This window comes from Aquarana catesbeiana, linkage group LG06 (genome assembly GCF_042186555.1).
Source record: "Aquarana catesbeiana isolate 2022-GZ linkage group LG06, ASM4218655v1, whole genome shotgun sequence".
NCBI lineage: Eukaryota > Metazoa > Chordata > Amphibia > Anura > Ranidae > Aquarana > Aquarana catesbeiana.
In genome coordinates this window covers 235427110-235454444 of record NC_133329.1, presented here as the reverse complement: position 1 = coordinate 235454444, position 27335 = coordinate 235427110, and the positions used below count along the sequence as shown (strand labels likewise).

General features: G+C 43.6%; 1 protein-coding gene across 1 annotated transcript in view; it reads right to left on the bottom strand.

Moving 5' to 3' along the window:
- ARPC1B (actin related protein 2/3 complex subunit 1B) overlaps positions 1-27335 on the bottom strand; it is a 138657-nt gene that overhangs the window by 80335 nt on the left and 30987 nt on the right. The window contains exons 2-3 of the mRNA XM_073633078.1: positions 15061-15126; positions 13366-13470 (exon numbers count right to left, since the gene is read on the bottom strand). Of these exons, the coding sequence (XP_073489179.1) occupies positions 13366-13470; positions 15061-15124 (169 nt within the window). The 5' untranslated portion in view covers positions 15125-15126. The remainder of the gene's footprint in view (positions 1-13365; positions 13471-15060; positions 15127-27335) is intronic.

Here is a 27335-nt window from a genome sequence, read left to right as displayed (position 1 = left end):
GTATGAATATTAAGGGGAACCCCGCGCCAAAATGTTTTAAAAAAACGGCGTGGGGTCCCCCCAAAAATCCATACCAGACCCTTATCCAAGCGCGCAACCTGGCAGGCTGCAGGAAAAGAGGGGGGGGACGAGAGAGCGCCCCCCCTCCTGAACCGTGCCAGGTCACATGCTCTCAACATTGGGAGGGTGCTTTGGGGCATCCCCCCAAAACACCTTATCCCCGTATTGATGGGGACAAGGGCCTCATCCCCACAACCCTTGGCCGGTAGTTGTGGGGGTCTGCGTGCGGGGGGCTTATCGGAATCTGGAAGCCCCCTTTAACAAGGGGACCCCCAGATCCCTGCCCTCCCCCGTGTGAAATGGTAAGGGGGTACAAAAGTACCCCTACCATTTCACTAAAAAAGGGTCAAAAATGTTAAAAATGACAAGAGACAGTTTTTGACAATTCCTTTATTTAATCGGTTCTTCTTTCTTCTATCTTCCTTCGGTTTCTTCCTCCATCTTCTTCTTCTTTTGGTTCCTCTGGTTCTTCCTCCGGTGTTCTTGTCCGGCATCTTCCTCCGCGGCGTCAGCGTCTTCTTCCCTTCTTCTCCTCGGGCCGCTCCGCATCCATGATGGCATTGAGGGAGGCTTCCACTGTGTGACGCTTCCCTCTTCATCTTCTTGTCTTCATCTTCTTTTCGGACCTCTCCGCATCCATGATGGAATGGAGGGAGGCTCCCGCTGTGTGACGCTTCTCCTCTTCTGACGGTTCTTAAATAATGGGAGGCGGAGCCACCCGGTGACCCCGCCCCCCTCTGACACACGGGGACTTGACGGGTACTTCCCTGTGGCATTCCCCGTGATGTCAGAAGGGGGCGGGGTTACTTAACGGGTGACCCCGCCCCCTCTGACATCACGGGGAATGCCACAGGGAAGTCCCGTCAAGTCCCTGTGCGTCAGAGGGGGCGGGGTCACCGGGTGGCCCCGCCCCCCGTTATTTAAGAACTTTAAGAAGAGGAGCCTCCCTCCATGCCATCATGGATGCGGAGCAGCCTGAAAAGAAGATGAAGACAAGAAGATGAAGAGAAGAAGATGAAGAGAAGAAGATGAAGAGAAGAAGATGAAGAGAAGAAGATGAAGAGAAGAAGCGTCACACAGCGGGAGCCTCCCTCCATGCCATCATGGATGCAGAGCGGCCTGAGGAGAAGAAGGGAAGAAGACGCCGATGCCGTGGAGGAAGATGCCGGACGAGAACGCCGGAGTAAGAACCAGAAGAACCAGAAGAAGAAGATGAAGGAAGAAACCGAAGGAAGATATAAGAAAGAAGAAGCATTTAAATAAAGGAATTGTCAAAAACTGTCTCTTGTCATTTTCAACTTTCTTGACAGTTTTTTGTGAAATGGTAGGGGTACTATTGTACCCCCTTACCATTTCACACAGGGGGGAGGGCTGGGATCTGGGGGTCCCCTTGTTAAAAGGGGCTTCCAGATTCCGATAAGCCCCCCCGCCCGCAGACCCCAGCAACCACTGGCCAAGGGTTGTGGGGATGAGGCCCTTGTCCTCATCAACATGGGGACAAGGTGTTTTGGGGGGCTACCCCAAAGCACCCTCCCAATGTTGAGGGCATGTGGCCTGGTACGATTCAGGGGGGGGGCGCTGCCTGTGGCCTGCCAGGTTGCGTGCTCGGATAAGGGTCTGGTATGGATTTTTAGGGGGACCCCAAGCCATTTTTTTTTTCATTTTGGCACGGGGTTCCCCTTAAAATCCATACCAGACCTGAAGGGTCTGGTATAGATTTTGAGGGGGACCCCACGCCATTTAAAAAAAAAAATTTTTGGCCGGGTTCCCCTTAATATCCATACCAGACCTGAAGGGCCTGGTATGGAATTTAGGGGACCCCCCCACGTCAATTTTTTTTTAATTTTGGTTCGGAGTTCCCCTGTGGGAAATTCCCATGCCTTTTTATCAATGAACTTTTATGTGTATTAATAACAAAAAACACTGCGCTAGGCTGGTGAGTAAAGCAGCTACATACAATGTGACAAACAAAAATACAAAATCTATAAAAAATGTAGCGCATAAAAAATGTAATATGTAATAATCACAAACTTGAGAGAAGGTAAGGAAGCCCGACATGTTTCGACCCATAGGTCTTCCTATGGGTCGAAACATGTTGGGCTTCCTTACCTTCTCTCAAGTTGCCCTTAACTTTTTATAGTGATCACTTTGTTTTTATGTATCTGGTTTTATTACAATAAAAGATACCATCTTTTTTTATTTGCACCATGGGGAAGCTCTGCTTTTCTTTTTACATAACATCGGGAGAGAAGTAAATGCCCCACCTCCGTCACCAACTACATATTCCAGTCGGCAGAATTCCGTCTACACCCATTGCGAAGATCTGTCTGACGACTCCGCGAGGATTTGGGGAAGTGACATCTGTGAGCTCTGACGGTCTGGATATCGGTTTACATGCCATGAGTGGCGTAAAGTCTACATGACTCCATTTCATAAGTCCACAGGATCCGATAAGAGTTCATGCCTACCTTTCTTTGATTTGATGCTGTTGCAGGTTAAAGCCGTTTCCGTGTATTGACCAACCCAGTCTTCTGTGCACATTGGGAACATTCCCATTGCCAGTGACTTTTCATGTGCACATTGATTTGGAGACTTTCACTTTTCTTATGTTTTTACTTTATATGGACTTCACCCCATCTTCACTCCATTTTTTGTGGTATTCCACTACACCCAGTTTATAGATTCGGGGTGTTTGTGATTATTACATATTACATTTTTTATGCGCTACATTTTTTATAGATTTTATGTGTATTGTCGGACCGGCAATTCATTAATAGCCGCGAGTAGGTTTAAATGACTTTTTTTCCTTTGAAATGTCATTTTGCTGTCAGACTGTTCTAAACACGCGAAACATGCGCCCCTTTACAGGTATACTATAGACACCCCCCAGGTACTAAATTTAAAGGGATATTACATTTTTATTGTTTTACTTTAAGCATTATTAAAATCACTGCTCCCGAAAAAACGGCCGTTTTTAAAACTTTTTTTGCATTGATCCATGTCCCCTGGGGCAGGACCCAGGTCCCCAAATACTTTTTATGACAATAACTTGCATATAAGCCTTTAAAATTAGCACTTTTGATTATTCATGTTCGTGTCCCATAGACTTTAACGGTGTTCGCACAAATTTTTTGCCTGTTCGCAAGTTCTGGTGCAAACTGAACAGGGGGGTGTTCGGCTCATCCCTACTACTGGCAATAATCTGACACTGCCTGGGGCGATGCAGACCCTATCTGACACTAAAACCTGCTGGGTGATTAGGGGGTAAAACCTTTATTTAGGTAATATACGGCGGGTGCCCTGACACTATAAAAAAAACAAGCTAACCAGAGTCACCCGTGACAATAATACAGTGATCACTGGTGACAGGGGGTGACCAAGGGGTTAAACCTTTATTGGGGGCTTAGGGGGGGATCCCTAGACCTATCTGGGCCTACACCAAGTACCCTAACACTGATTTTTGTCACTGACACCAGTAGAGTGATCAAAAAAAAAAATGAACGCTGCACTGGGTGACACAGTGACAGGGCGTGAAGTGGTTAACTGGGGGGACAATCGGGGGGTGACAAGTGTACCTACGTGAACTGGTGTCAGTGTAGTGTTGGTGCACTTACTCTGAGATGTCTTCTCTCCTCTCTCTGGAACGAAGAGACTTCCACGAGGAGAGATAGCATCACTTCCCCTGCTGTGTTTACACTTACACATGCAGGGGAAGGATTTGATTCACCAGGACCGATCAACAGGTCCAGGCCAGAAACCATTGGCCTGGGCCTGGAGATTGATCGGTCCTGAAGCAAATCCGATCAGCGCGGCAACGTATAGCTACGACGCTTCCCCTAGCCAGGCCAACCTGCCGCAGTATAACTGCGGCGGCTGGTCCAGAACTGGTTAAACTAGAGAACCACTAAAAAGGTAACCAAAATTCTGTGTTTTCTAGAGATAAATGTACATGTGGCCATCATAGTTTTATTAGCAATAATGCTTTAAAAACACTGGCTTGGCTTGGTATTGGCTTTTTGTGGCCCCTGAGACAGCTTACCACATGCTGATGATGGAAAAATCAGGTGTGTTAGAAAACAGCTCCCGATCACTATTGTATCCTACTGATAAATTGGAATCAGCTTCCTCCCCCACTTCACCCCAATCCCCTCTTAACTGTATGTTTAGACAGTGGCATACCTGGGTGGTTGCCTACCCTGGGTACAGCCACCTGGTGGGGGCTATCCATACCTCTGTCAAATGGGACCCACAGCTATCAAAACAGCTTACTGACTTCTCAAGTTCTCACTGTCAGTGTTAAAGAGAGAAGGCAAAGGAAATCTATCACCACTCACTTCCGCTGTAACTGTTTGCTGTCCTGAGTTCCAATATCAGCCACTGAAAGATCACACACCTAATAGCCATTGACTGTGAAAATATTAAACGAATGAGATGGAAAAGGTAAAGTATTTACAGCCTTCAGCGTAGAAATGGCAAAGGCCCGGGAAAAAACCCTGGCAAAAATGGGAAAAAAAACCTTGCTTTTTTTCAAAGCCATTTTTTGTTATTTCCGGAAAAACTGGAAAAAAGTGTGTAAAATATGTTTTATAATGATAAGTAATATATTCATGACATGGTGTTCAAACTATATAATATGAAGACCCTAATGAAAGATTTGAGACTTTATGTAGAGTCTTAAATTACTGCAAATTCTGAAATACAGTTCAAGTAACACTGCACTTCTCAATGCAATTCTCAAACAAGAGAAATATGCATTTCTGCCACTAGGGGGAACTGCAGGGAAAAGACTCCAGTTTGGTTTGCTTGTGGGCTCCATCTTGTATCTCCTACATTTGGGTGAATGTCGAGATACAGTAGATGATAGTTTCTCTCCGCTCGGACCTTAATTGGCAGATAAAAGGGGAAATTAGTCTGACAAATTAGTTTATCTTTATAACCTTTAAATGATTCCTATTAAGGTTCTCCATCATCATAGCATAATGTTCCCTGTAGTCTACTCAGTACATTGTTTTTCTTTTCCTTCTCCCAGTAAAATGGTGAGACCGACATCTAGAGTTTGGAAAGATTTCCACAGTGCAATTGCTGTTGACAGCAAAGCTGTAATTTGCAAATATCGTGAGAAGAAATATTCTTTTCCAAATGCTACAAGGATGACCAAACACATTCTTGTATGCCAGAGGTGCCCTAAAGACATTAAAAATATTTTATAGAATGAAAAAATAGGGACTATATTGAGAGTGAGAGTAGCTTTTCCCTCCAGAGTTCTCATTCCAGAAACATTCTTTCTGCTGCTTCTGAATTATCACGTAGGGGTCATTTCACTAACATTTACTGCATGCGATAACATGGTCACGTGACTAATTTGCATAAATTATCACATGCGGTAAATAAAGTCCAATTCACAAAAAGACGATTATGTGGCATTTACCGCAAACTGAAAAATGTGCCAGTAAATATCACCAAAAAAACATGCGGTAAACTCTTTAATCCAATTCACAAACAGAACAGAGTAAAAAAAATGCAATATTTATCACCAGTGTTTTGCTGGCGGTATCACATGCAGTATTTGTCAGAAACAGCCTGGGGGTTCCTCCCCCCTCCAATAGATTGTTGCTAAGGAGCTGGCCGCCGAGTCCTTAACAACGGATGACTCATCAGCTGTCATTGAAATGTGAAAAAACATTACCGACAATAAAAAATGGTGAAAAAATAAACAGCGTTCTCCATGCCAAATTTAAAAAAACAGTGTGGGGTCCCCCCCAAAATCCATACCAGACCCTTATCCGAGCATGCAGCCTGGCAAGTCAGGAAAGGAAGGGGATGAGCGAGCACCCCCTCCTGAACCATACCAGGCTACATGCTGTCAACAGGAGGGGGTGGGTGCTTTGTTGATGGGGACATGGACCTCATCCCCACAACCATGGGCTGTGGTTCTGGGGGTCTGCGGGCAGGGGGCTTATCAGAATCTGTAAGCCTCCTTTCACAAGGGGGCCCCCAGATCCCGCCCCCATGTGAATGAGTATGGGGTACATAGCACCCTTACTCATTCACCAAAAAAAGTGTAAAAAGTGAAAAGACAGTACAAAAGTTTTTGACAAGTCCCTTATTAAAAAATAAAAAACACTGCCCCCCATTGTAGATCCATCGTCAATCACGCTGCAGCTGCCAGCGCTGGAACCGAAAATAAAAATTGCTCCGCTCGTCACGAATGCTCCTGCGGTCTGGCTGCCTCACTATGTGCTTTTTCTTAAATAGCTATGGGACGGGGCTACCTGGTGGCACCGCACCCAATGTCACCTGGTGCCACCGCCCCCTTGTTATGACATCGACCCAGCATGTACAGGTTGGTGATGTCACAAGGGTGGGGGTGCCACCAGGTGACGTCACCGGGTAGCCTCGCCCCATACTCATTCACATAGGCCGGGATCTGGGGGCCCCTTGTTAAAGGGGGCTTGCAGATTCCGGGAAGCCCCCTGCCCGCAGACCCCCACAAGGGTTGTGGGGATAAGGCCCCTGTCCCTATCAACAGAGCCCCCCCATTCCAATACACCCACCCCTCCATGTTGAGGGCATGTGGCACCGTATTGGTCAGGAGGAGGGGCACTCACTCTTCCCCCCGCCTTTCTTTACCTGCTGTGTAGCATACTCGGATAAGGGTCTGGTATGGATTTTGGGGGATCTCACACCATTTTTTTTTTTTAATTTTGATGTGGGATTCCCTTAAAGTCCATTAATATGCATTGGGGATGGGGGGCCCACACCGTTTTTTAAAAATAATTTTTAATTGATGTCATGTCAGCTAATAAGTCATCCATTGTTAGCCACTTCAGCCCCGGAAGATTTTACCCAATTCTTGAACAGAGCACTTTTTGCGATTTGGCATTGCGTTGTTTTAACTGACAATTGGGCGGCTGTGCGACGTTACACCAAAACAAAATTGACGTCCTTTTTTTTCCCACAAATAGAGCTTTGTTTTGGTGGTATTTGATCACCTCTGCGGTTTTTATTTTTTGCGCAACAAAAAAAAGAGCGACAATTTTGAAAAAAAAGCAATATTTTTTACTTTTTGCTATAATAAATATCCCCAAAAAATATATATAAAAACAAATTTTTTCCTCAGTTTAGGTCGATATGTATAGGATTAAATCGCAATAAGCGTATATTGATTGGTTTGCGCAAAAGTTATAGCATCTACAAAATAGGGGATAGATTAATGGCATTTTTATTATTAATTTTTTTTATTAGTAATGGCAGTGATTTGCGATTTTTATCATGACTGTGACATTATGGCGGACACATCGGACACTTTTGACACTATTTTGGGACCATTGTCATTTATACAGCGATCAGTGCTATAAAAATGCACTGATTACTGTGTAAATGACACTGGCAGGGAAGGGGTTAAACACTAGGGGGCAATCAAGGGGTTAAGTGTGTCCTAGGGAGTGATTCTAACTGTGGGGGGGTGGGCTACCACTGACTTGACACCGATGACAGGGAGCAGTAGATCCCTGTCATGTTACTAGGCAGAACGGGGAAATGCCTTGTTTACATAGGCATCTCCCCGTTTTGTGGCTCTGTGACACGATCGTGGGACACCGGCGGACATCCAGTCCACGGGACCCGTGGGCACGGTCACGCTGTACGCGGCGGTGCAGGCCCACTAGCCCTGCCAATTAAAAGGGACGTACAGGTACGCCCATTTGCTCTGCGCTGCCATTGTGCCGACGTATATCAGCATGCAGCGGTCAGCAAGTGGTTAAGGACTCAGTGGCTGGCTCCTTAGCAACAAGTTCAATGTGGTAATTTACTGCATGAAAAAAATGCAGTAATTACCACTCAATAGAACAAATACCGCATTCTTTATTAAACGCAAAATTCTTAGTGAATTGCACTTTTAAAACTGATTTACTGCAAGTGCTATTTTACCGCATTTTATTGGTTGTTATTAAATTCTTGAATTGAAGTTGTGAATTGACCCCAAAGTTTTTCTTCACCAGCAGCATCTTCAAGTAACGAAGTGTTACAAACCACGACCTCACAAAAATACACAATATCTTCATTTATAGAGAAAATGACACCTGAAAATCAGGAGCACATTGATCAAGCTTGCAATATATGCTTCTGGATCAACATTATCAATAACTAAAAATGCATATTGGCAGGAAGTTTATAAATTATTATGAGGGAAAGGGGGGAGTTTTTCTGTTCTCATGTATAGGTGAAATGTTTTTAACATATACAGACCTTGCTTTTCTATTTGTAATAAAGAATACAATTTTAAAATATGCAAGTTTAGTTTATTTACTGAATAAGCTGTATATTTATTTGAAGCATAATACTTATGTAGCACTGGTAGATTTTTAATCTACCGCTGACAGGTAAATCTAGTGGGTCACTTGTTAGAGGAAGTCAGGTTTGCCTCTGTTCCAGCTTGGCTGGGTTGCATGTGGTTCCACACTGTGGCGGTGGGTGTCGTAGTCACCATGGGCCAGTGTTGGAAAAGCAACGTGTTGAAGCGTATGAGTGCTCCTCTGTCCCGGGGACAACTCGGTGGAGGTGGTCCTCCGAGTTGCATTCTGGGAGAGGGTATTTATGGGACAGGTGCCATATTTTGGGTTTTTTTTCCGGCCACCGGCTGGCCCTCCTGGCCGACAGGTATGTGTTAAGAGTACCAACTCATGGTCCTCCGTTCCGGAGGCCCATGTCGCTGCGGCGTGTGGGTGGGCCCAGAAGCCTGTCTGGGGCCTACCACAGCAGCAGAGGAACGGTCCTGAGCTGTCTATCCTGAGTGAAGAAGCTGGACAACCAAGAAGATCCCAGGGGAGGACCCTTCATGGAAGGATCTTGCAGAGTGCTGGTCTGGAGAGGGGCCTGGTGACTCGGTTGGAGGACGTATCCTGAAGTAATCTTACTGCATAGTACTGCCGGGTTGGCTTAAAGGTTCAAGTACTGTGTCTGACATTCATCGCAAACCAATACATCCTGTGGCAGAGGATCGTGCGGGTTTCATTCCAAACAAGTCTGTGGCAGAGACTTTTGTTCGTGCTGCATACTGGCTGCTAGGCAAGTGAGAGATGTCTATCCAGGCGGGCAAAGATTAGATCCTACAAAAAAAAGGGAGACTATTCAACTACAAGTGTGCAATTCCAGAGAATGTTCTGAAGAATTCTACTGAGAGGTATTTGAGCTTCCCTGCAGCTTTCCTGCTACTTCCTTTATTTGTTCATTAAAGCATTGGAAAAATATACTCGAGTGTTCAGTGCTTGCATCGCCCAGAGGTAAACTCAACGGAACCCTAGACCCGGTGCCGGTGAAACAGAGGTATCGAGAGTGAAGGTAACAGCCCGCTTTAAACCAGCAGCTCCACCGAGAGTTATTGCTACATGTGGGGGCGTCGTCCGGGATTTGTTAGCCATCAATTCTCGCAACCTAGAGAGGTGTTTCACCAGGAGTTTACGGTGAGAGCTGGACTTTGTCATTTTCTTGGGAAAAGAAGAGGTTAAAAGTTGCAGGACTTTATTTCTGAGTGCGTAGGCGGCGGGCGCCAGTAAAAGCCCGGGAGCTACATGATCAGAAGAACAAGTGGGAGGAGCCTACCCTACTTGATACTGCGTGGGACGCGTGTATGTGTTTGGCGCCAAAGAAGAGAGGCCTCGTGATCGTGCTGAGAAGATCAGAGTGTGGCCATGTCTTTTCCGGCGATGCAGCCAATTATGGGACCAAGAATGTTCCCTGCGAGTACTGTGCAGACCGGAACCCAGCTTACAGATACCGGTATTCGTCTGAAGTTGCAGGGGAGGTTTGTTCTCTATACCGTCTGAGATATCGAAGGGCTGGGCATGATCTGCCACAAATGTGAGGGACTGGCCGTACATCTCCGTGCATTTGGTCGCTGCCCACAATGTGGAGAATATTTGTTTGTGGTGGAGCAACCTACCATGTCGCCCCGTGCTTATCGTATGGACTGGGCTACAGGTGTCGCCACAGTAGAAGCTGCTACTTCTGCTGGAAGATAACGGCAGGCCGTGACTTTGCCTGTTGTTGCCGAGAATGTTCCGGAGAGAGACACTGCTGTTACCGATTCATCAGCGGACATTACTTTGATTTCCGCATCCACTACACCTATCCCCGTTGTGCCTGTACAGAGGAAGGTGGGATATGTGAAGGCTTCCCGCGGCCGTGGTCGAGGCCTACCCCAGAGACTACCCGAACCGGATCCAATAAAGTCCACGTCAGGAACGGGTGAGCAATCAGTGGGGAATGTATCTGGGACTGTAAATAAATATCTGCCAGCAGAAGAGCTGGGAGATTCGGAGATAGAATCCATGTCGGATCTCTCCGGTGATGATTACCTATTTGAGACTATGTCACAAGAACTCTTATGGGCCCAAGGCGAGGATGTTGCCTCTGCTATGACTTTCCCTGAATGGACAGCCCTGAGTTCTGGGAAGACGTCACCTTGTGTGGAGCCACATAGCACTGTAAATGAGACATTGTCAAAAGTTGCTAGTTCACTTCAGACATCGGCTGGGTCTATGGTGAGCAAGTCGTTGGATTCATGTGTGCCTCCTGGGATGGGAAAAAATAGATCCTTACCGAAACTTGCACGTTTGCAGAGAATGTTGAACAAGCGTGTAGCTACGGAATATGGTTTGGAGTTCCCTTATGACCCTCAGGATATAATGCAAGTGATTGAAGTTAACCGGGAGCTTTGTTACAGTGAAGCTGTTTGGGACTATTTGTCTGTGCCTAAGCCTTTCCGAAAAACTGGTTGTTCTGTTGCTATGCATGAACGCTTCAGTGGATGTTTTATGCACTGGAACTATGGTCGGCACATTCATGCTGACAAAGTGGTCATTTGCAGACCCAGAAAAGATAACGTTGTATATTTCATCACTACAGTGGAGAAACAGGGAAAAACACTGACATTGCCAGATCCCCGGTTTTATTAGTAATTATGGACAAAAGAACTTTGGGGTAGTTGGTTAGTGCCAGTGTATAGAGACCTTCGTGGTTAAAATCTGAATATTCATCTCAGTGTTTCAAATCCAAGGACTTCTTTTTGCTAGCCGGATTTCTTTCATTTAAAAATTGTGTATGTATAGGGATGGACTCCTAAAGATTATTCTGATATAGATAATGGGAAAAGAGTTTCATTTTTTTCAAATGAGACTTTGCTTCTGAAACTGTATAGGACGCATGTATGTTTAAAGTGTTTTCCTTTTCAGGAACTATTTGATCTCCTATCAAGCTGTTAGGCTTTTCAGCTAAGATAGATAGTGAGGTTATGTACAGTCATAGGATGGTTTTGTTTGCGGATGTGAACATATTGTTTTACAAATGTTAATCTTATAATGTCTTTCTACTGTCTTTCCCTCTTCTTTACTTGAATCCAAGTTTTAAGCTCAAATACCTGCTCTCAGGCTTGGGAGTTATTTTTGTGACAGACATTGAGGACAACGTCTATTGTAGTGGGGGGGAGTATGTAGCGCTGGTAGATTTTTAATCTACCGCTGATAGGTAAATCTAGTGGGTCACTTGTTAGAGGAAGTCAGGTTTGCCTCTGTTCCAGCTTGGCTGGGTTGCATGTGGTTCCACACTGTGCCGGTGGGTGTCGTAGTCAACATGGGCCAGTGTTGGAAAAGCAACGTGTTGAAGCGTATGAGTGCTCCTCGGTCCCGGGGACAACTCGGTGGAGGTGGTCCTCCGAGTTGCATTCTGGGAGAGGGTATTTATGGGAGAGACGCCATATTTTGGGGTTTTCTTTCAGCTACCTGCTGGCCCTCCTGGCCGACAGGTATGTGTTAAGAGTACCACCTCGTGGTCGTCCGTTCTGGAGGCCCACGTCGCTGCGGCGTGTGGGTGGGCCCAGAAGCCTGTCTGGGGCCTACCACAGCAGCAGAGGAACGGTCCTGAGCTGTCTATCCTGAGTGAAGAAGCTGGACAACCGAGAAGATCCCAGGGGAGGACCCTTCATGGAAGGATCTTGCAGAGTGCTGGTCTGAAGAGGGGCCTGGTGACTCGGTTGGAGGACGTATCCTGAAGTAATCTCACTGCATAGTACTGCAGGGTTGGCTTAAAGGTTCAAGTACCTGTGTCTGACATTCATCGCAAACCAATACATCCTGTGGCAGAGGATCGTACGGGTTTCATTCCAAACAAGTCTGTGGAAGAGACTTTTGTTCGTTCTGCGGACTGGCTGCTAGGCAAGTGAGAGATGTCTATCCAGGCGGGCAAAGATTAGATCCTACAAAAAAAAGGGAGACTATTCAACTACAGGTGTTCAATTCCGGAGAATGTTCTGAAGAATGCTACTGAAAGGTATTTGAGCTTCCCTGCAGCTTTCCTGCTACTTCCTTTATTTGTTCATTAAAGCATTGGAAAAATATACTTGAGTGTTCAGTGCTTACATCGCCCAGAGGTAAACTCAACGGAACCCTAGACCTGGTGCCGGTGAAACAGAGGTATCGAGAGTGAAGGTAACAGCCCACTTTAAACCAGCAGCTCCACCGAGCGTTATTGCTACACTTATATATACACTGTATAACAAAATGACTTTTTAAAACTATTTCACATTGAATTTTTTTTATTTTTCCAAAATTTCCAATTCTTCCAGAAAAAAACAGGAAAAAAGTTTTTTCCCATGGCTTCAAAATTTCCAGAAATTTTACATCTCTACTCCAGAGGTAGCAGAGTTTTTGAACTTGGCTTGCAAAGTTGGTTATTGTTGGTGATCTTCAAAGTTTGCTTGTTCCCAAATCCATTAAAACTGAAATGATTATACAAATATCCGAAGGACACATGAAGTTGCTAACTATAAATACAAAGCCCACAATATGATCTAAATTACTGACCAAGTGTGAGGGAATTTACCAAAATACCTAAATGTTGCCCTGTTAATTGTGTGGCAGGAGTTATTCTACACTGAGCGTTCACATGACCACTGGTTACTCAGTTCTCAGTCTGCTTAAAGTGGAAAGAAGTGACTGTTAGTCACCACTCTCCGCTCTATCCCTCCAGCACTCACTGAAGCACTGGGCAGGGGAGGGGGCTGGCGCAGCTCTCTTCGGCTCTCCACGCGCTGAGAGGCAGCTGTCAATGGTAAGTAAGCAAGTGGTTAAGTAGCAGTTATCGTATTTGGTGTTTTTAGATCAACAGAATGCTTAGTGGGGTTGTTCTCCAATATTAGTTTGGTGTATGCCTAAAAAAATACTTTAAAATTTTTAGGAGGATCATTAAAAGAGTAATATGAAAATGAGGTCAGTCCTGACACATTGGACTACAGATATTATAAGTGTTTACCTGTAACCTGGCCGTTGTGTTCCTTCAACTCATGCATTTTGGTCCATTTTTCTCCTTCTTTCTTGTATATATGGACATCATGACTATTTGGGCAAAAAGCTATTTCTGTGAGGAAAAAATGGATTTAAGGGATAAATCGCAAATATTGCACAAGCATGGTATGCTAACTGGATCATGTTGCTCAAAAGAAAAACAGTTGGAGATATTTAAAAAATATATATCACAAGTTAATGGAAAGATATGGCGGGGTTATACATTATTTCTTTAATTTTATTTATGTAAATATAAAATATACTAGTACACATGGCCCAAATGTCGGGCGGCTTCAGCTGTTTAAATAGAAACCAGCCAACATTCAACCCGTGTATACTGCAGTTGGTCCAACAGAAGCCGGACGTTCTGCCAGCTTCTGTCAAAGGGGCATGACCGAAAAAGGTTTGCTGATTGGCTCCTGATCAGTGCTCTCAGCCAATGTTAAGACTTGCAACATAAGTTACAGTAAAAAAAAAATTAGTGTATAGTGACAAAGCAATAATAAAGTCTTGAAAACTTATGAAAGCTTTCCTTGAAAATAAAGAATTTACATTTTTTTTAACTTGAAGGCTTCCAGGTAACAGGGTAATTTAGCAAAACTGAACCTCATGGGCTGGTAATTGATGCATATTGTTGCTGTTGGATAATAAGTAAAGGAAGAGGATGAGTCCTCTCTGGAAGAAAATTGGGGGGACGATGTATGAAAATGGGGCCTGTAGAGAGGTGGGTGTCAGTATCAAGACTCAGGCTGGCCCTTTAAGGCTGAGCAAAACTCACCTGAGACAGTCTTTACCTGGAAACAGTGATTGACCGGCTCCCAGCAGTCCATGTGTAAAGCACCTGTTGCATATACCATTAGTTCTCATGTACTCTTGCTTGACCCAGCTGGTATTTGCATTTTTTGGGCAGGTTTCAACAGTGGACCATGCCATTGAAATGTGTGTTGAAATGCTAATTTGTAGTCTTCATCAGAAACCAGCATGTCAGGGTGACAACGCAGGAGCACAATTAAGAGATAGGAACAAAGCTTTGACACTCTAACAGGAAGTGAATGGACAAGGACCTTCACTGCAAGATTAACAGGTTTTATTTTACCAAAGGCTGCAAATTTTAAAAAGTTATAAATGATTTTTGTATTTTGTCATGTGAGGTGGGAATCCGGGTTGGGTCAAGCCGCTCTGTGTGCCTCTAAAGAGGCACACAGCCCAGCTCGGGATCGAGGTCTGAAAACACATAAGAAGAGGAGCCAAGATCTCCATCAGGAGGCCCCATAAGAGGGCTGCTCTGTGCAATGTTAAGTATAACAAGTTTATTTAAAAAAAAAAAAACTTTACAATCACGTTATTAAAAAACTGCAAGCTGACAGCTCTTTGTTGCAGAAGAGACATGCGCAGCTCTGAAAGCATTCCCAACATACTCTGGCTGTGAAAAGCTCCCATGTGCATGCCAATCAAGAGGGCAAAAACCCAGCACCTGGAAGTAGAGGTGGAGAAGATGACAGTGGCTGGCAATGGATTTAACCATTGCATCGCTGGAATGAGGAGGTGAATACTTCTGTGGGCATAGTTCCACTTTAACATGTTAAAGCTTTAATATGATTTTAATTATTGGGTTTACATAAACTTTAATTGGTCAAGTTTCAAAACAAGCAGAAATACTCACGAGTTCCATCTTTGTTAAAGGCATGGCAGCTTATTGGTTCCAAGAGGAAACTGTGAAACGCCATTTCTATATGAGAAAAGAAAAACAGGTAGCTTGAAAAAAAAGTACGTCTTTTCCTTACATTGAACATTAAAGGGCACATTTATGAAGCTGTTAATGTGACTTTTAGCAAACACTCACTGGTGGTGGATTCACCTTCAGTTAATGTTTGGCAAATGTCAGAATTACAGTTCATTAAATATGCCCCAGAGTTTGTTTGACGCTAAAATACAAGCACAAAATGATGTTAAATACAAGCAAAAAATTTACCATAACAATAAACGTTAATCTCTTCTCGCACGCCAACTATGACCCTTTAACTGAGTTGAAAATATACTTACCTATTCTCCAGCGCTATAATCCCCAGAGGTCCCTGCCAGCCTCTGACATCTTCAGCCCAGGGGTTTCCTTTTAAATTGGCAGGCCCAAGGTGATGTTACTCTCACGCATGCGTGGGATTTCAGTCAGCTCGGCATTGGGGAAATTCTACACCGGGCTGCACTTTCACAGATCATTGTGCAGCGCAGAGTGGCAGGTAAGGTAACTTCAATACAGAAAAGCATGTTTCTTCTGCATTAAAAATTCTGCCTGTCCACAAGTTCCACTTTAGGTGGGGGGTGAGATGGACTTCCTGGTCATTTGATTTCCTTACTTGGAACAGTTTCAGGAAGACAGGCTAAGCCATTGTTAGTGGATGCATCAAAGTGCATAGTGCAGATCTCCATCTGAGCACTGTCAACATTCCTAAGAATTGATGAAGGGGGGAGTATGTTTTGCCCCTGAAACACATTGGCATTTTTACTGCTATGAATCAATTTTATCATTAAAACCTTAGACTCTTAGACATTTGGCGATTTCAGTGGCTTGTATGTACAGTATGTGGATTTCCAACTCTGGTCAACTCAGGTTTTCCTGATCCTTAGGGCATACCTCCCAACTTTTGAACTTCAGAATGAGGGACACTTGAGGAAGGAAGTAACCTTGCATATCGCGCCACAGCAAATGTGGTCAAACTTCTGACAGTGGGAGGAGCTTAAGGGGCATCATTAAACAAAACTTGGGCTTTCTTGTACCTATAAAATATGCTTTTATTATTGTTCCACAAGCAAGAGTCTCATGGATACATACAAACCCCAGCACATTTAAAAGAATGCAGGGTTTTGGAGTGCATTGCGTACAGAGTGCAGGGTTCTGGGATGAGCTGCGTACAGAGTGCAGGGTTCTGGGATGAGCTGCGTACAGAGTGCAGGGTTCTGGGATGAGCTGCGTACAGAGTGCAGGGTTCTGGGATGAGCTGCGTACAGAGTGCAGGGTTCTGGGATGAGCTGCGTACAGAGTGCAGGGTTCTGGGATGAGCTGCGTACAGAGTGCAGGGTTCTGGGATGAGCTGCGTACAGAGTGTAGGGTTCCGGGATGAGCTAAGTGCAGGGTTCTGGGATGAGCTGCGTACAGAGTGCAGGGCTCTGGGAGGAGGGGCAGTGGAGGGCAGTATGATGAGCAGATTATAGGCATTTTTCTGCTTTTTACATTGGTGACCTTTTGACCTGTGCAAAATCGTGGCAAAAAACACGGTAAAAATCGCTGCAAAATTGCGGTAAAAACGCATGACCTTTCTGCCTGAAAATGAAATGCTCAGGTGTGAATGCAGCCTGACAGATAGTAAACGACGTTTAAAAACGTCCATTTTTGCCGCATTTACATGTCGCGTTTGCGTTTAGAATCGTTTATTTTTTTTATTTTTTTGCAAATAGTCAAAAATGAAAAACTCCTGTAAACTAAATGAGTTTACAAGCTGTTACAGGCATGTGGCATTTTAAATGCCTCTGAATATTGTTCTGAATGCTTTTTTTTGCTTTCCAAAAAGCTCAACTGCCTAGAAACGACTAGAAACGATCCTGTGTACATGTACTGATAAGATAACAGAGCAGGTGCAGCTGAAGAAAAATGCCCAACTGCTCCTAAACGTTTGTTTACCAGCGTTTAGCTGCATTTCGTTTACAGGCGTTTTTAATGGAGATACATTTTTGAGGCTTCATGTACACTGCTGCTGGTAAACGGACATTTAGGAGCAGTTGGGCATTTTTTTCAGCTGCCCCTGAATTCTCCTCTATGTTATCTTATCAGTACATGTACACAGGGTCGTTTATAGTAGTTTCTAGACAGTTGAGTTTAGAAGTATTTTTTGGAAAGCAAAAAAATGCGTTCAGGACGGATGTTCAGAGGCGTTTGAAACTCCAAACGCCTGTAACAGCTGGTAAACTCGGTAACTCGCATTTAGCCGCGTTATGTTCACAGGTGTTTTAATTTTTGGTTATTTAAAAAAAAAGATGCTTCTGAATGCAAACGCGGCTAAACGCGGCAAAACTGACCTTTCTAAACGTTGTTTACTATCTGTCAAGTTGAATCGTTCAGGGGAGGCTGTTAAACGTCCTGTGTACATTAAGTCTAATAGCAATGCTGGGAGGTTTGATTGCACAAAGGTCACACAGTTAATTTTAAGAAAGTATTGCCTCCTGATGCACTAAGTAAATGATAAAAAAAGCAAGGCAGTCCACTTCCTCCCTTCAGTTCAGTCCAATCAAAAACCCAAACCAAATGATCTGATGTAAGGCTTGATTCACATCTATGCATGTTGCTTTTGAGCGTATCTGCAGTGCTTTTTGCGGAGCTTGCCGTGTTTTTGGACACTCATTTTTACCACGATTTTGCCGCAATTTGCAATTTACACTGTATATAGCCTGTTGTGAAAAAAAACACAGTGTGGGGTCCCCCCGGTCCATACCAGGCCCTTGGGTCTAGTATGGACTCAGAGGGGACCCCCCAACACCAATTTTTTTTTTTTAAATGGCGTGCGGTCCCCCCCAAAATCCATACCAGACCACTATCCGAGCATGCAGGTCAGGAAAGGGAGGGAACGAGCGAGCACCCCCCCTCCTGAACCATACCAGACCGCATGCCCTCAACATGGGGGGGTGAGTGCTTTGGGGCAGGGGGCTCTGTGCCCCCCACCCCAAAGCACCTTGCCCCCATGTTGATGGGGACAAGAGTCTCTTCTTGACAACCCTTGCCCTGTGGTTGTCGGGGTCTGCAGGCGGGCGGCTTATCGGAATCTGGAAGGGGGGGCCCCCAGATCCCGCCCCCCCCTATGTGAATAGAGAATGGGGTACATTGTTCCTCTACCCATTCACCAAAAAAAGTAGTGTAGTGTAAAGAAATACAGTAGACAGTTTTTGACGCACTCACGGACGACCCTCCTTCAATGCTGCGTCTCGCTGATCTGTCCGCACCGATGTCAAGCTTTTCTTAGATAGCAATGGGGGCGTAGCCATCGGATGATGTCATCCAGGGGCCCCGCCCCTTGTGATGTCACCATCCGGGGCATGATGGGTCCGCGACGTCACACAGGGGCGGGGCCTCTGGATGACATTATCTGAAGGTCACGCCACCATCGTTATCTAAAAAATGCTTGACATCGGCTCCAACAGATCAGCTGGATGCAGAATTGGAGGAGGGTCAATGGTGGGAGCGTCAAAAACTGTCTACTGTATTTTATCACACTACACTACGGCGGCAGAGGAAGAAGCACACCGGACAAAGAAGACAGGAGAAAGAAGAAGAGCGGAGGAAAAAGCGGGAGAAGGAGAAGCCCGGAGGAGGAAGATGCGGGAGAAGATGCAGGAAGACAGGAAGAAGATATTTTTTATAAAAGACTTGTCAAAAACTGTCTACTGTATTTTTTCACACTACAATACTTTGTTCGGTGAATGCGTAAGAGTACAATATACCCCATACTCATTCACATAGGGGGGAGGCCGGGATCTGGCAGCCCCCTTGTTAAAGGGGGCTTCCAGATTCCGATAAGCCCCCTGCAGACCCCAACAACCACCGGGCAAGGGTTGTTGGGAAGAGGCTCTTGTCCCCATCAACATGGGGCAAGGTGCTTTGGGGTGGGGGGGCCGCAGAGCGCCCCTTGCCTCAAAGCACCCACCCTATGTTGAGGGCATGTGGTCTGGTACAGTTCAGGAGGGGGGGTGGCACGCTCGCTCGTTCCCTCCCCTTTCTGACCTGCCGGACTGCATGCTCGGATAAGGGTCTGGTATGGATTTTGGGGGGGGGAGACCCTACACCATTTTTTTTTTTTTACATTTTGGCGTGGGGGGTCCATACAAATCCATACTAGACCCAAAGGGCCTTGTATGGACCTGGGGGGGACCCAACGCTGTTTTTTTTCATGTTTTTGTTATTGCTGGCAATTCTTTTTTTTTTTTACATTCAGCTGTCAGTGGGAAAGCCCGCTGACAGTTGATGACTCATCGGTTGTTAAGGATGTGGCGGCCGGCTTCCCAGCCCCCTCCTTAGCAACCAGTTACTGTATATACAGTGAATGTACAGCTGAAAAACAAAAACAAATTGCAAAACGCAAATCGTGGCAAAAATTGCGTCAAAATCACGGTAAAAACACGGTATGTGCTCTTTGGATGCGGGTCCTTTGAAGTCTATTACATGCAAAATGCTGCATTTTGTGGGGAAAAAAATTCCCAGGCCCTTTCCAAAAACACAGAGGCACAAAAATGCATTGATGTGAACATGTTCTATAGGAACCCATGTTAAAAAATTTCCCTGCATTTCTGCAAAATGCATCAAAAAATGCATTAGTGTGAATAGAGCCTAATGCCCATAGTTCCCAATCCTCTGTTTTTAGCCAAAGATTCTTAATCATGTGCTGCAGCGATAAAGACGTGTGGATGAGAGATACCAAATACATACATCACATTATCTGCTTTGCATGGTCAGTTAATCTCAGCCAGCAGCAAAAACGTACATCACCCCCCCCCCCCCCCCCCCCACCAAACATTAGGCATGTACTGTGGTGTCTTAACAGGAAACAGAAATAGCATTTATCCACTTGTCCACCAATTATACATGTAAATTGTGAGGATGTTGGTGATCCAGTCAAGCTTCTTTCAAAATCTTATAGAGTGTATGCAGCTCTGAAAAAGATACAGAGCTGCAATACCCTTACACAATCTGTATCAACAGCAGCTAGAACTATGGGTAATATGTAACAAGCAGTGATGATGAAACATTTTCACTGCAAATGCCAAGATTGCCATCCAAGACCAGCAAATTGATCTTTCGTTTTACATTATCCTCTCTAAGTGGGCTTTATGTCAGTGTACTGTGCTCAGGGAAAATAAGAGACCTGTTTGGCTCCACTCCAAAATTTAGTGGTACAGAAATGTGTGTATTGTATTGGGATTTTATGTGATAGACCAACACAAAGTGGCACATAATTGTGAAGTGGAAGGAAAATGATAGTGTGGCGTGCATTTGTATTCAGCCCCCATAAGTCAATACTTTGTAAAAAAACCTTTTGCTGCAATTACAGCTGCAAGTCTTTTTGCATATGTCTCTACCAGCTTTGCACATCTAGAGAGTGAAGTTTTTGCCCATTCTTCTTTGCAAAATGGATCAAGCTCTGTCAGATTGGATAAAGAGCATCTGTGAACAGCAATTCTCAAGTCTTGTCACACATTCTCAATTGGATTTAGGTCTGGACTTTGACTGGGCCATTCTAACACATAAATTTGCTTTGATTTAAAGCATTCCATTGTAGCTCTGGCTGTATGTTTAGGGTCGTTGTCCTGCTGGAAGGTGAACCTCCACCCCAGTTTCAAGTCTTTTGCAGACTCTAACAGGTTTTCATCTAAGATTGCTCATCAACTCTGACCAGCTTCACTGTCCTGGCTGAAGAAAAGAATCCCCACAACATGATGCTCCCACTGCCATGTTTCACAGTGGGGATGGTGTGTTCAGGGTGATGTGCAGTGTTAGTTTTCCGCCACACATAGCATTTTGTTTTTAGGCCAAAAAGTTCAATTTTGGTCTTATCTGACCAGAGCACCTTCTTCCACGTGTTTGCTGTGTACCTCACATGGCTTCTCGCAAACTGCAAACAGGACTTCTTTTGGCTTTCTTTCAAAAATGTCTTTCTTCTTGTCACTCTTCCATAAAGGCCAGATTTGTGGAGTGTACGACTAATAGTTGTCCTGTGGACAGATTCTTGCACCTGAGCTGTGGGTCTCTGCAGCTCCTCCAGAGTTACCATGGGCCTTGGCTGCTTCTCTGATTAATGTTCTCCTTGCCCGGCTTATCAGTTTAGGTGGACGGCCATGTCTTGGTAGGTTTGTAGTTGTGCCATACTCTTTCCATTTTCGGATGATGGATTGAACAGTGCTTTGTGAGATGTTCAAAGCTTGGGACATTTTTTTATAAACTAACTAGGCATTAAACTTCTCCACAACTTTATTCCTGACCTGTATGGTGTGTGTGTTAGAGCAGCAAGGATGTGGAATTCCCTTCCACAGGCGGTGGTCTCAGCGGGAGGCATCAATAGTTTCAAGAAACTATTAGATAAGCACCTGAACGGCCGCAACATACAGGGATATACAATGTAATACTGACATATAATTACACACATAGGTTGGACTTGATGGACTTGTGTCTTTTTTCAACCTCACCTACTATGAAACTGTGTAACTTTGTTCCTTGGTCTTCATGATGGTGTTTGTTCACTAAGGTTCTCCAACAAACCTCTGAGGAACTCACAGAACAGCTGTATCTATACTGATAATAAATTGCACACAGGTGGACTCTATTTACTAATTAGGTCACTTTTTACAGCAATTGGTTCCACTAGATTTTAGTTAGGGTATCAGAGTAAAGGGGGCTGAATACAAATGCACACCACACTTTTCAAAATTTTGAAAACTGTTTATCATTTTCCTTCCACTTCACAATTATGCGCCACTTCGTGTTTGTCTATCACTTAAAATCACAATAAAATACATTTATGTTTTTGGTTGTAATGTGACAAAATGTGGAAAATTTCAAGGGGTATGAATACTTTTTCGAGGCACTGTATATGGTTATTGTTCAGTAAAGTCCATTCATCCTAAAATCAAATGTAAAAAGCAAACAACGTTTTTCAAACGACAAACAATATTACAATATTCTGAGAATTTTTGTACAAATTTTTCTGAAACTTTTTATAAGAATTTTCATGTGAAATTATATCTATCTATATCTATCTATGACCAGTTGAGGGGTCAGAGTCTGTACAAACTTAAGCTGATCATTCACAGCTACAAGCCTTCTCTTGGCTTGTGGAAAATACACCTTTTTACAAGTTTATCTGTATTGTGCTCTAAAAAAAAAAAAAAAAAAAAAAGAAATTCTGTTTAAAAAAGGTTTATTAGAATCTCAACATACAATGCAAACATTACCGTTTGAAGAGTCAGTATACACAAAAAATTGCAAGCAGGTTTCACAGGAATACTCAGATATCCATAAAATATAGTAAAGTATGCTTATACACATACAGTGGTAAACAATCACCCCTTTAAAATAATCACATTTTGTTGCTTTGCAGCCTGAAATGAGGACAGACACAAGTCAGAACAAAATTTAAAAAATTCAAATACAGAATCACTGAGCTGGAAAAACAATCACCACCTCCTAAAAATTACTTGTAAACTCAATCAGGTGTAGCTAATCACCTTCTCAATGGCACACAAAGTCATTCGACTTTCAACTGTGATAAGCTGTGGTCATTTTTAAAGGGTGTTCTGCAGCTTTTGAATTTGCCGCGAACACCCAAATTGTTCGCTGTTCGGCTAACTCGAAGCTCATCCCTACTCACCATCCAAATAACACCATTCCTACAGTAAAGCATGGAGGTGGTAATATCTTGTTATGGGGGTGTTTCTCTGCAGCAGGGGCTGGATCACTTGTCAGGATAGAAGGAAAAATGGATGGGGCAAAATATTGTCAAATTCTTGAGGAAAACCTGCTGCCCTCTGTCAGAAAGTTGTCAGTGGGAAGAAGGTTTACATTTCAACATGACAATGACCCAAAGCACACAGCAAAAATGACCACACAGTGGTTGAAGGAGGAAAGGGTGAATGTCCTTACATGGTCTAGTCAGACTTAAACCCCATTAAAAATATGTGGAATGACTTGAAGACTGCAGTCCACAAACGATCACCATCAATTTTAACTGAACTTGAGCAGTTCTGCAAAGAAGAGTGGGAAAATATTGCAAAGTCTAGATGTTCAAAGTTAGTAGAGACATATCCCAACAGACTAAAGGCTGTAATTAAAGCAAAAGGTGGTCCAACAAAATACTGACACAAGGGGGTGATCTTTTTTCCAACTCAGTGATTCTGTTTTTAAATTTTTTTTCTGTCGTGTTGGTGTTATATCTTTTGGTTGGATGTTAGAATTTGCACTGAGTAAATACAGCTGGATAACACAAAAACTGTGTGTCTTCATTTCAGGCTGCAAAGCAGCAAGATGTGATTATTTTAAGTGAGGGGAGTGATTATTTTCTATATCCACTGTAACTGCGCTGCTGCACCCACAACCCACCCACACCCACAACCCGCCCATTGTTCAAAAGGTAACGCAGGTTATTAGGATAATCCCCACCAGCCCTGCCTCCACATAGCACAAAATGTTACTGCTATGCATTCCTTGAAGTTACAATAAAATCTGTCCAATATTAAAACTACTGGAGCAAGGCCTGGTGTGGTCAACCAGCCTCCCCACACTTTTGATGGGAAGATGGATGGAGCTAAATACAGGGCAATCTTCGAAGAAAACCTGTTAGAGTCTGCAAAAGACTTGAGACTGGGGTGGAGTTTCACCTTCCAGCAGGACAACGGCCCTAAACATAAAGCCAGAGCTACAATGGAATGGTTTACATCAAAGTGTATTTGTGTGTTAGAATGGCCCAGTCAAAGCCCAGACCTAAATCCAATTGAGAATCTGTGGTATGACTTGAAAATTGCTGTTCACAGATGCTCTCTCCATCCAATCTGACAGAGCTTGAGCTATTTTGGAAAGAAGAATGGGCAAAAATGTCATTCTCTAGATGTGCAAAGCTGGTAGAGACATCCTTAAAAAGACTTGCAGCTGTAATTGCAGCGAAAGGTGGTTCTACAAAAGTATTGACTCAGGGGGGCTGAATAGAAATGCACACCACACATTTATTTGTAAAAAAAATGTGAAAACCATTTATCATTTTCTTTCCACTTTACAATTATGTGCCACTTTGTGTTTGTCTATCGCATAAAATCCCAATTAAAAACATTTATGTTTTTGGTTGCACCATGACAAAATGTGGATAATTTTAGGGGGTATGAATACTTTTTCAAGGCACTGCACTCTCAATAATATATAGAGTTGTGATAATCTTTGTGTTACATTCAAGGAACAGCAACAGACAGACTCCTGGGCCTCCTCTCATTGTTCTCCAGATATGGTACCTACATCTTTTTCACATCTCTACATAGCCAAGTTAGGGAAACGCTCCAGATAATCCTCCAATAGCATTGCATAACATCTAGAGATAAAGCCCTTAGTGGAACTAGATTGTTGCATCATATTAAAGATAGGAGTCGGGTATAATTTAGGAGCACTAATGACAATTGGGCATTAATTGCGTGCTGTATTTGGAGATAGTAAAAATGCATTGTAGACGGAATACCAAAGTGGGATTGTAGTTGGTTGAAGGTAAGCAAAATACCATTATCAAAAATATGTCTCAAGTGTGTTACTCCCAATGCACGCCATTTAGTAGCATGCTGCAACTTAGCCAGTTCGTGATAAGCATGATTGTTTCATATAGGTGTATATTTTGTATATCCCGAGATTTGTTGTAATTGTTTTGTCTTGACCCATATTTTATGCATTAGCTGATAAGTTTGGTATAATGTATTCAGTTTCAATAAAAGAGGTGCCTCCAAGCTGTCCGGGACAGATTGAGGCTCACTGAAATTTAGTATCAACGCTAATGCTAAATTCACGCATCCCTACGTCTCCTGCAGGTTTTAAATGGAGACCCCCACCAAGTGTTGCAGTTGTGCTGCCAGATAGTACAGCCAGGGGTTTGGAAAAGCCAGGCCACCACTATCTTTAGCCCTTTGTAGCTGTTTTCGTCTAATCTTTGCTGGTCCATTCTTCCAGAGTAAAGAGTGCAAAATGGAATGAAATATTCTAAAAGTTTATAAAAAGTTTATTGTGTAGAAAAGAAAGTAGTTGGGGCATTAGTATCATCCTGACCAAGTTTGCTCTACTCGCCACTGAAAAGCCAAAGCTTGATCCATAGTTTCACCTTATTCCGAAACCTTAAGAGCAGCGGTAGAAGCTTTAGATGACAATAATCAAAGATCATAGAGGAGATTATAATCCCTAAGTATTTAAACGCAGATACAATTGGTACTTGGCAGAAGGGAATAAAGCGGCTTAGTAAAATAAATGTACATTCCTGAATATTCTCCAAACTTAGAGATTATTTTCATCACCGGACTCAATGAGGGCCCAATATCACCCAAAAGCAACAACATATCATCAACATAGAGCCTGGTTTTTTAATGCAATATACCATATCTAAAGCCCCCTATAGAGTCACTGGCCTGAATTTTGTCCGCCAAAGGCTCTATGGGGAGGGCGAAAAGTAAAGGGGAGAGAGGACAGTAATGTCTAGTACCATGGCCAAGTTCGAATGCTGGAGAAATTCTCCAATACCGCCCATAAGTATTGCCATTCCAAACTGTTGAACGCTTTGTTAGTGTCTAAAGACAGCAGGACTCTAGCACCCATATTATCCGCTGATGCCTGCATATTAAAATATAGTCGTCTAAGGTTAACTGCTGTAGATTTATTGGGCATGAAACCCGTCTGGTCAAAATATAAATTCTTTAGATGCTCACCCAACTCTATAAACTATGAAAGTGTTCAACATGTAAATTATTCATGTGTTTCTTTCAGAACAGGCACTGGCTGCTGATCAGGAATGTCTGCTTTTGCAGGAGCTGAAGTTGAAATTTTTATCTATCTAATGATTTAGTAGATGAACAAAATGGTCTTGGAAATCAACCGAAATATAACCAGCTTGAAATTGTACTGTTTAATGTACGTTATTTTCCCAAGATAAATATTTCTTTCATTATCCAAATTTGTACTGCTGCCAAAGCTGACTAGTCCATATTTTAGCTTGCTTTAAATCCAAATTTTATAATCATCTCTATTCTATCATTTTAAGCGTTAGTACTTATCTGTGATGTATTCTTTATTTGCCAAAGTAAACAAGTCTGTACTGGATGCACACAGATCTAAAGTATGTGCAAAGGCAACAAAGTTAAGCGTACAAAATTATTTGGTTTGGGTTCAGAGTTGTGTAAATTGAGAAAGAACACAACAGGCATTTGGGGAGCAGATGGCTGGATGGCAAAATCTTTGTAAACTAGACAGATTGAGAAAAAGAAGAAGAAGCCCCTATACGGGGAATGTATGGGACTTTCTGGGTGCTATCGCATGCAGCAACACATTTATCATTACCCTCAGTTTCCTTTTTGTTTTTTTTAATTTTTATTTATATTCATTTTATTTTTCAAATGTTTATCCTACGGCATTCATCAATATGTTTTTTTTTCTTTTTCCTGTTTATCTTCCATTTTTTCCCCAATTCAGAGCCATCATCGGGCACAACCTCTGCATCTTGCCTCCCTGCCAAGCAATGGTCTCCTCAACAGAAGCCCAGGGGCATACATCAGCACTGCCTGGTACCAGCCTGTGCTGAACCCCTGTGGAGACAGGAGTGTTATGTATGTCCGAATCAGGGGTGACGTCAATGCCGGGGGCGAGCACGGTTAGCTGTGACTGCTCCCACTGTTTCCACGGCAATGGGCAACAACACCATCTGTTGCCTTAGTGACCGGGAAGCACGCATACGTCGGGGATGATTGCATCCATTCCCCGACGTTGCGTGTGTCCATCTGTCCCAGGTTAGCCTGTGGAGGAGGCATCCGCCCCTCCACATGCAACGCCACCCACCTACGTCCGGTGTAGCGTTGTGATCGGCATGATGTCATGCGCCACTCGCGATGCTCAAGTGGGGCATATAAATAGACCCACGTGGCAACACACAGTCCGCTGGGTCTTCCAGGAGCCCCACTACCTCTCAACACTGCAAATAGGTAACAAATATACTCTTTCTTTTTTGGTACTTTGGTAACCATCGTTGTTACATTAATGCAAACTTGGGAAAAACACTCATAGGGAATAATGCCTATACTTACCCAATGTTTGTTTGTTGGCAGATTCTGTGATCGAGCATGGCTCAAATAGAATTTTCTAAGCATTGGATCCTTTGCACATATAAAACTTAATTA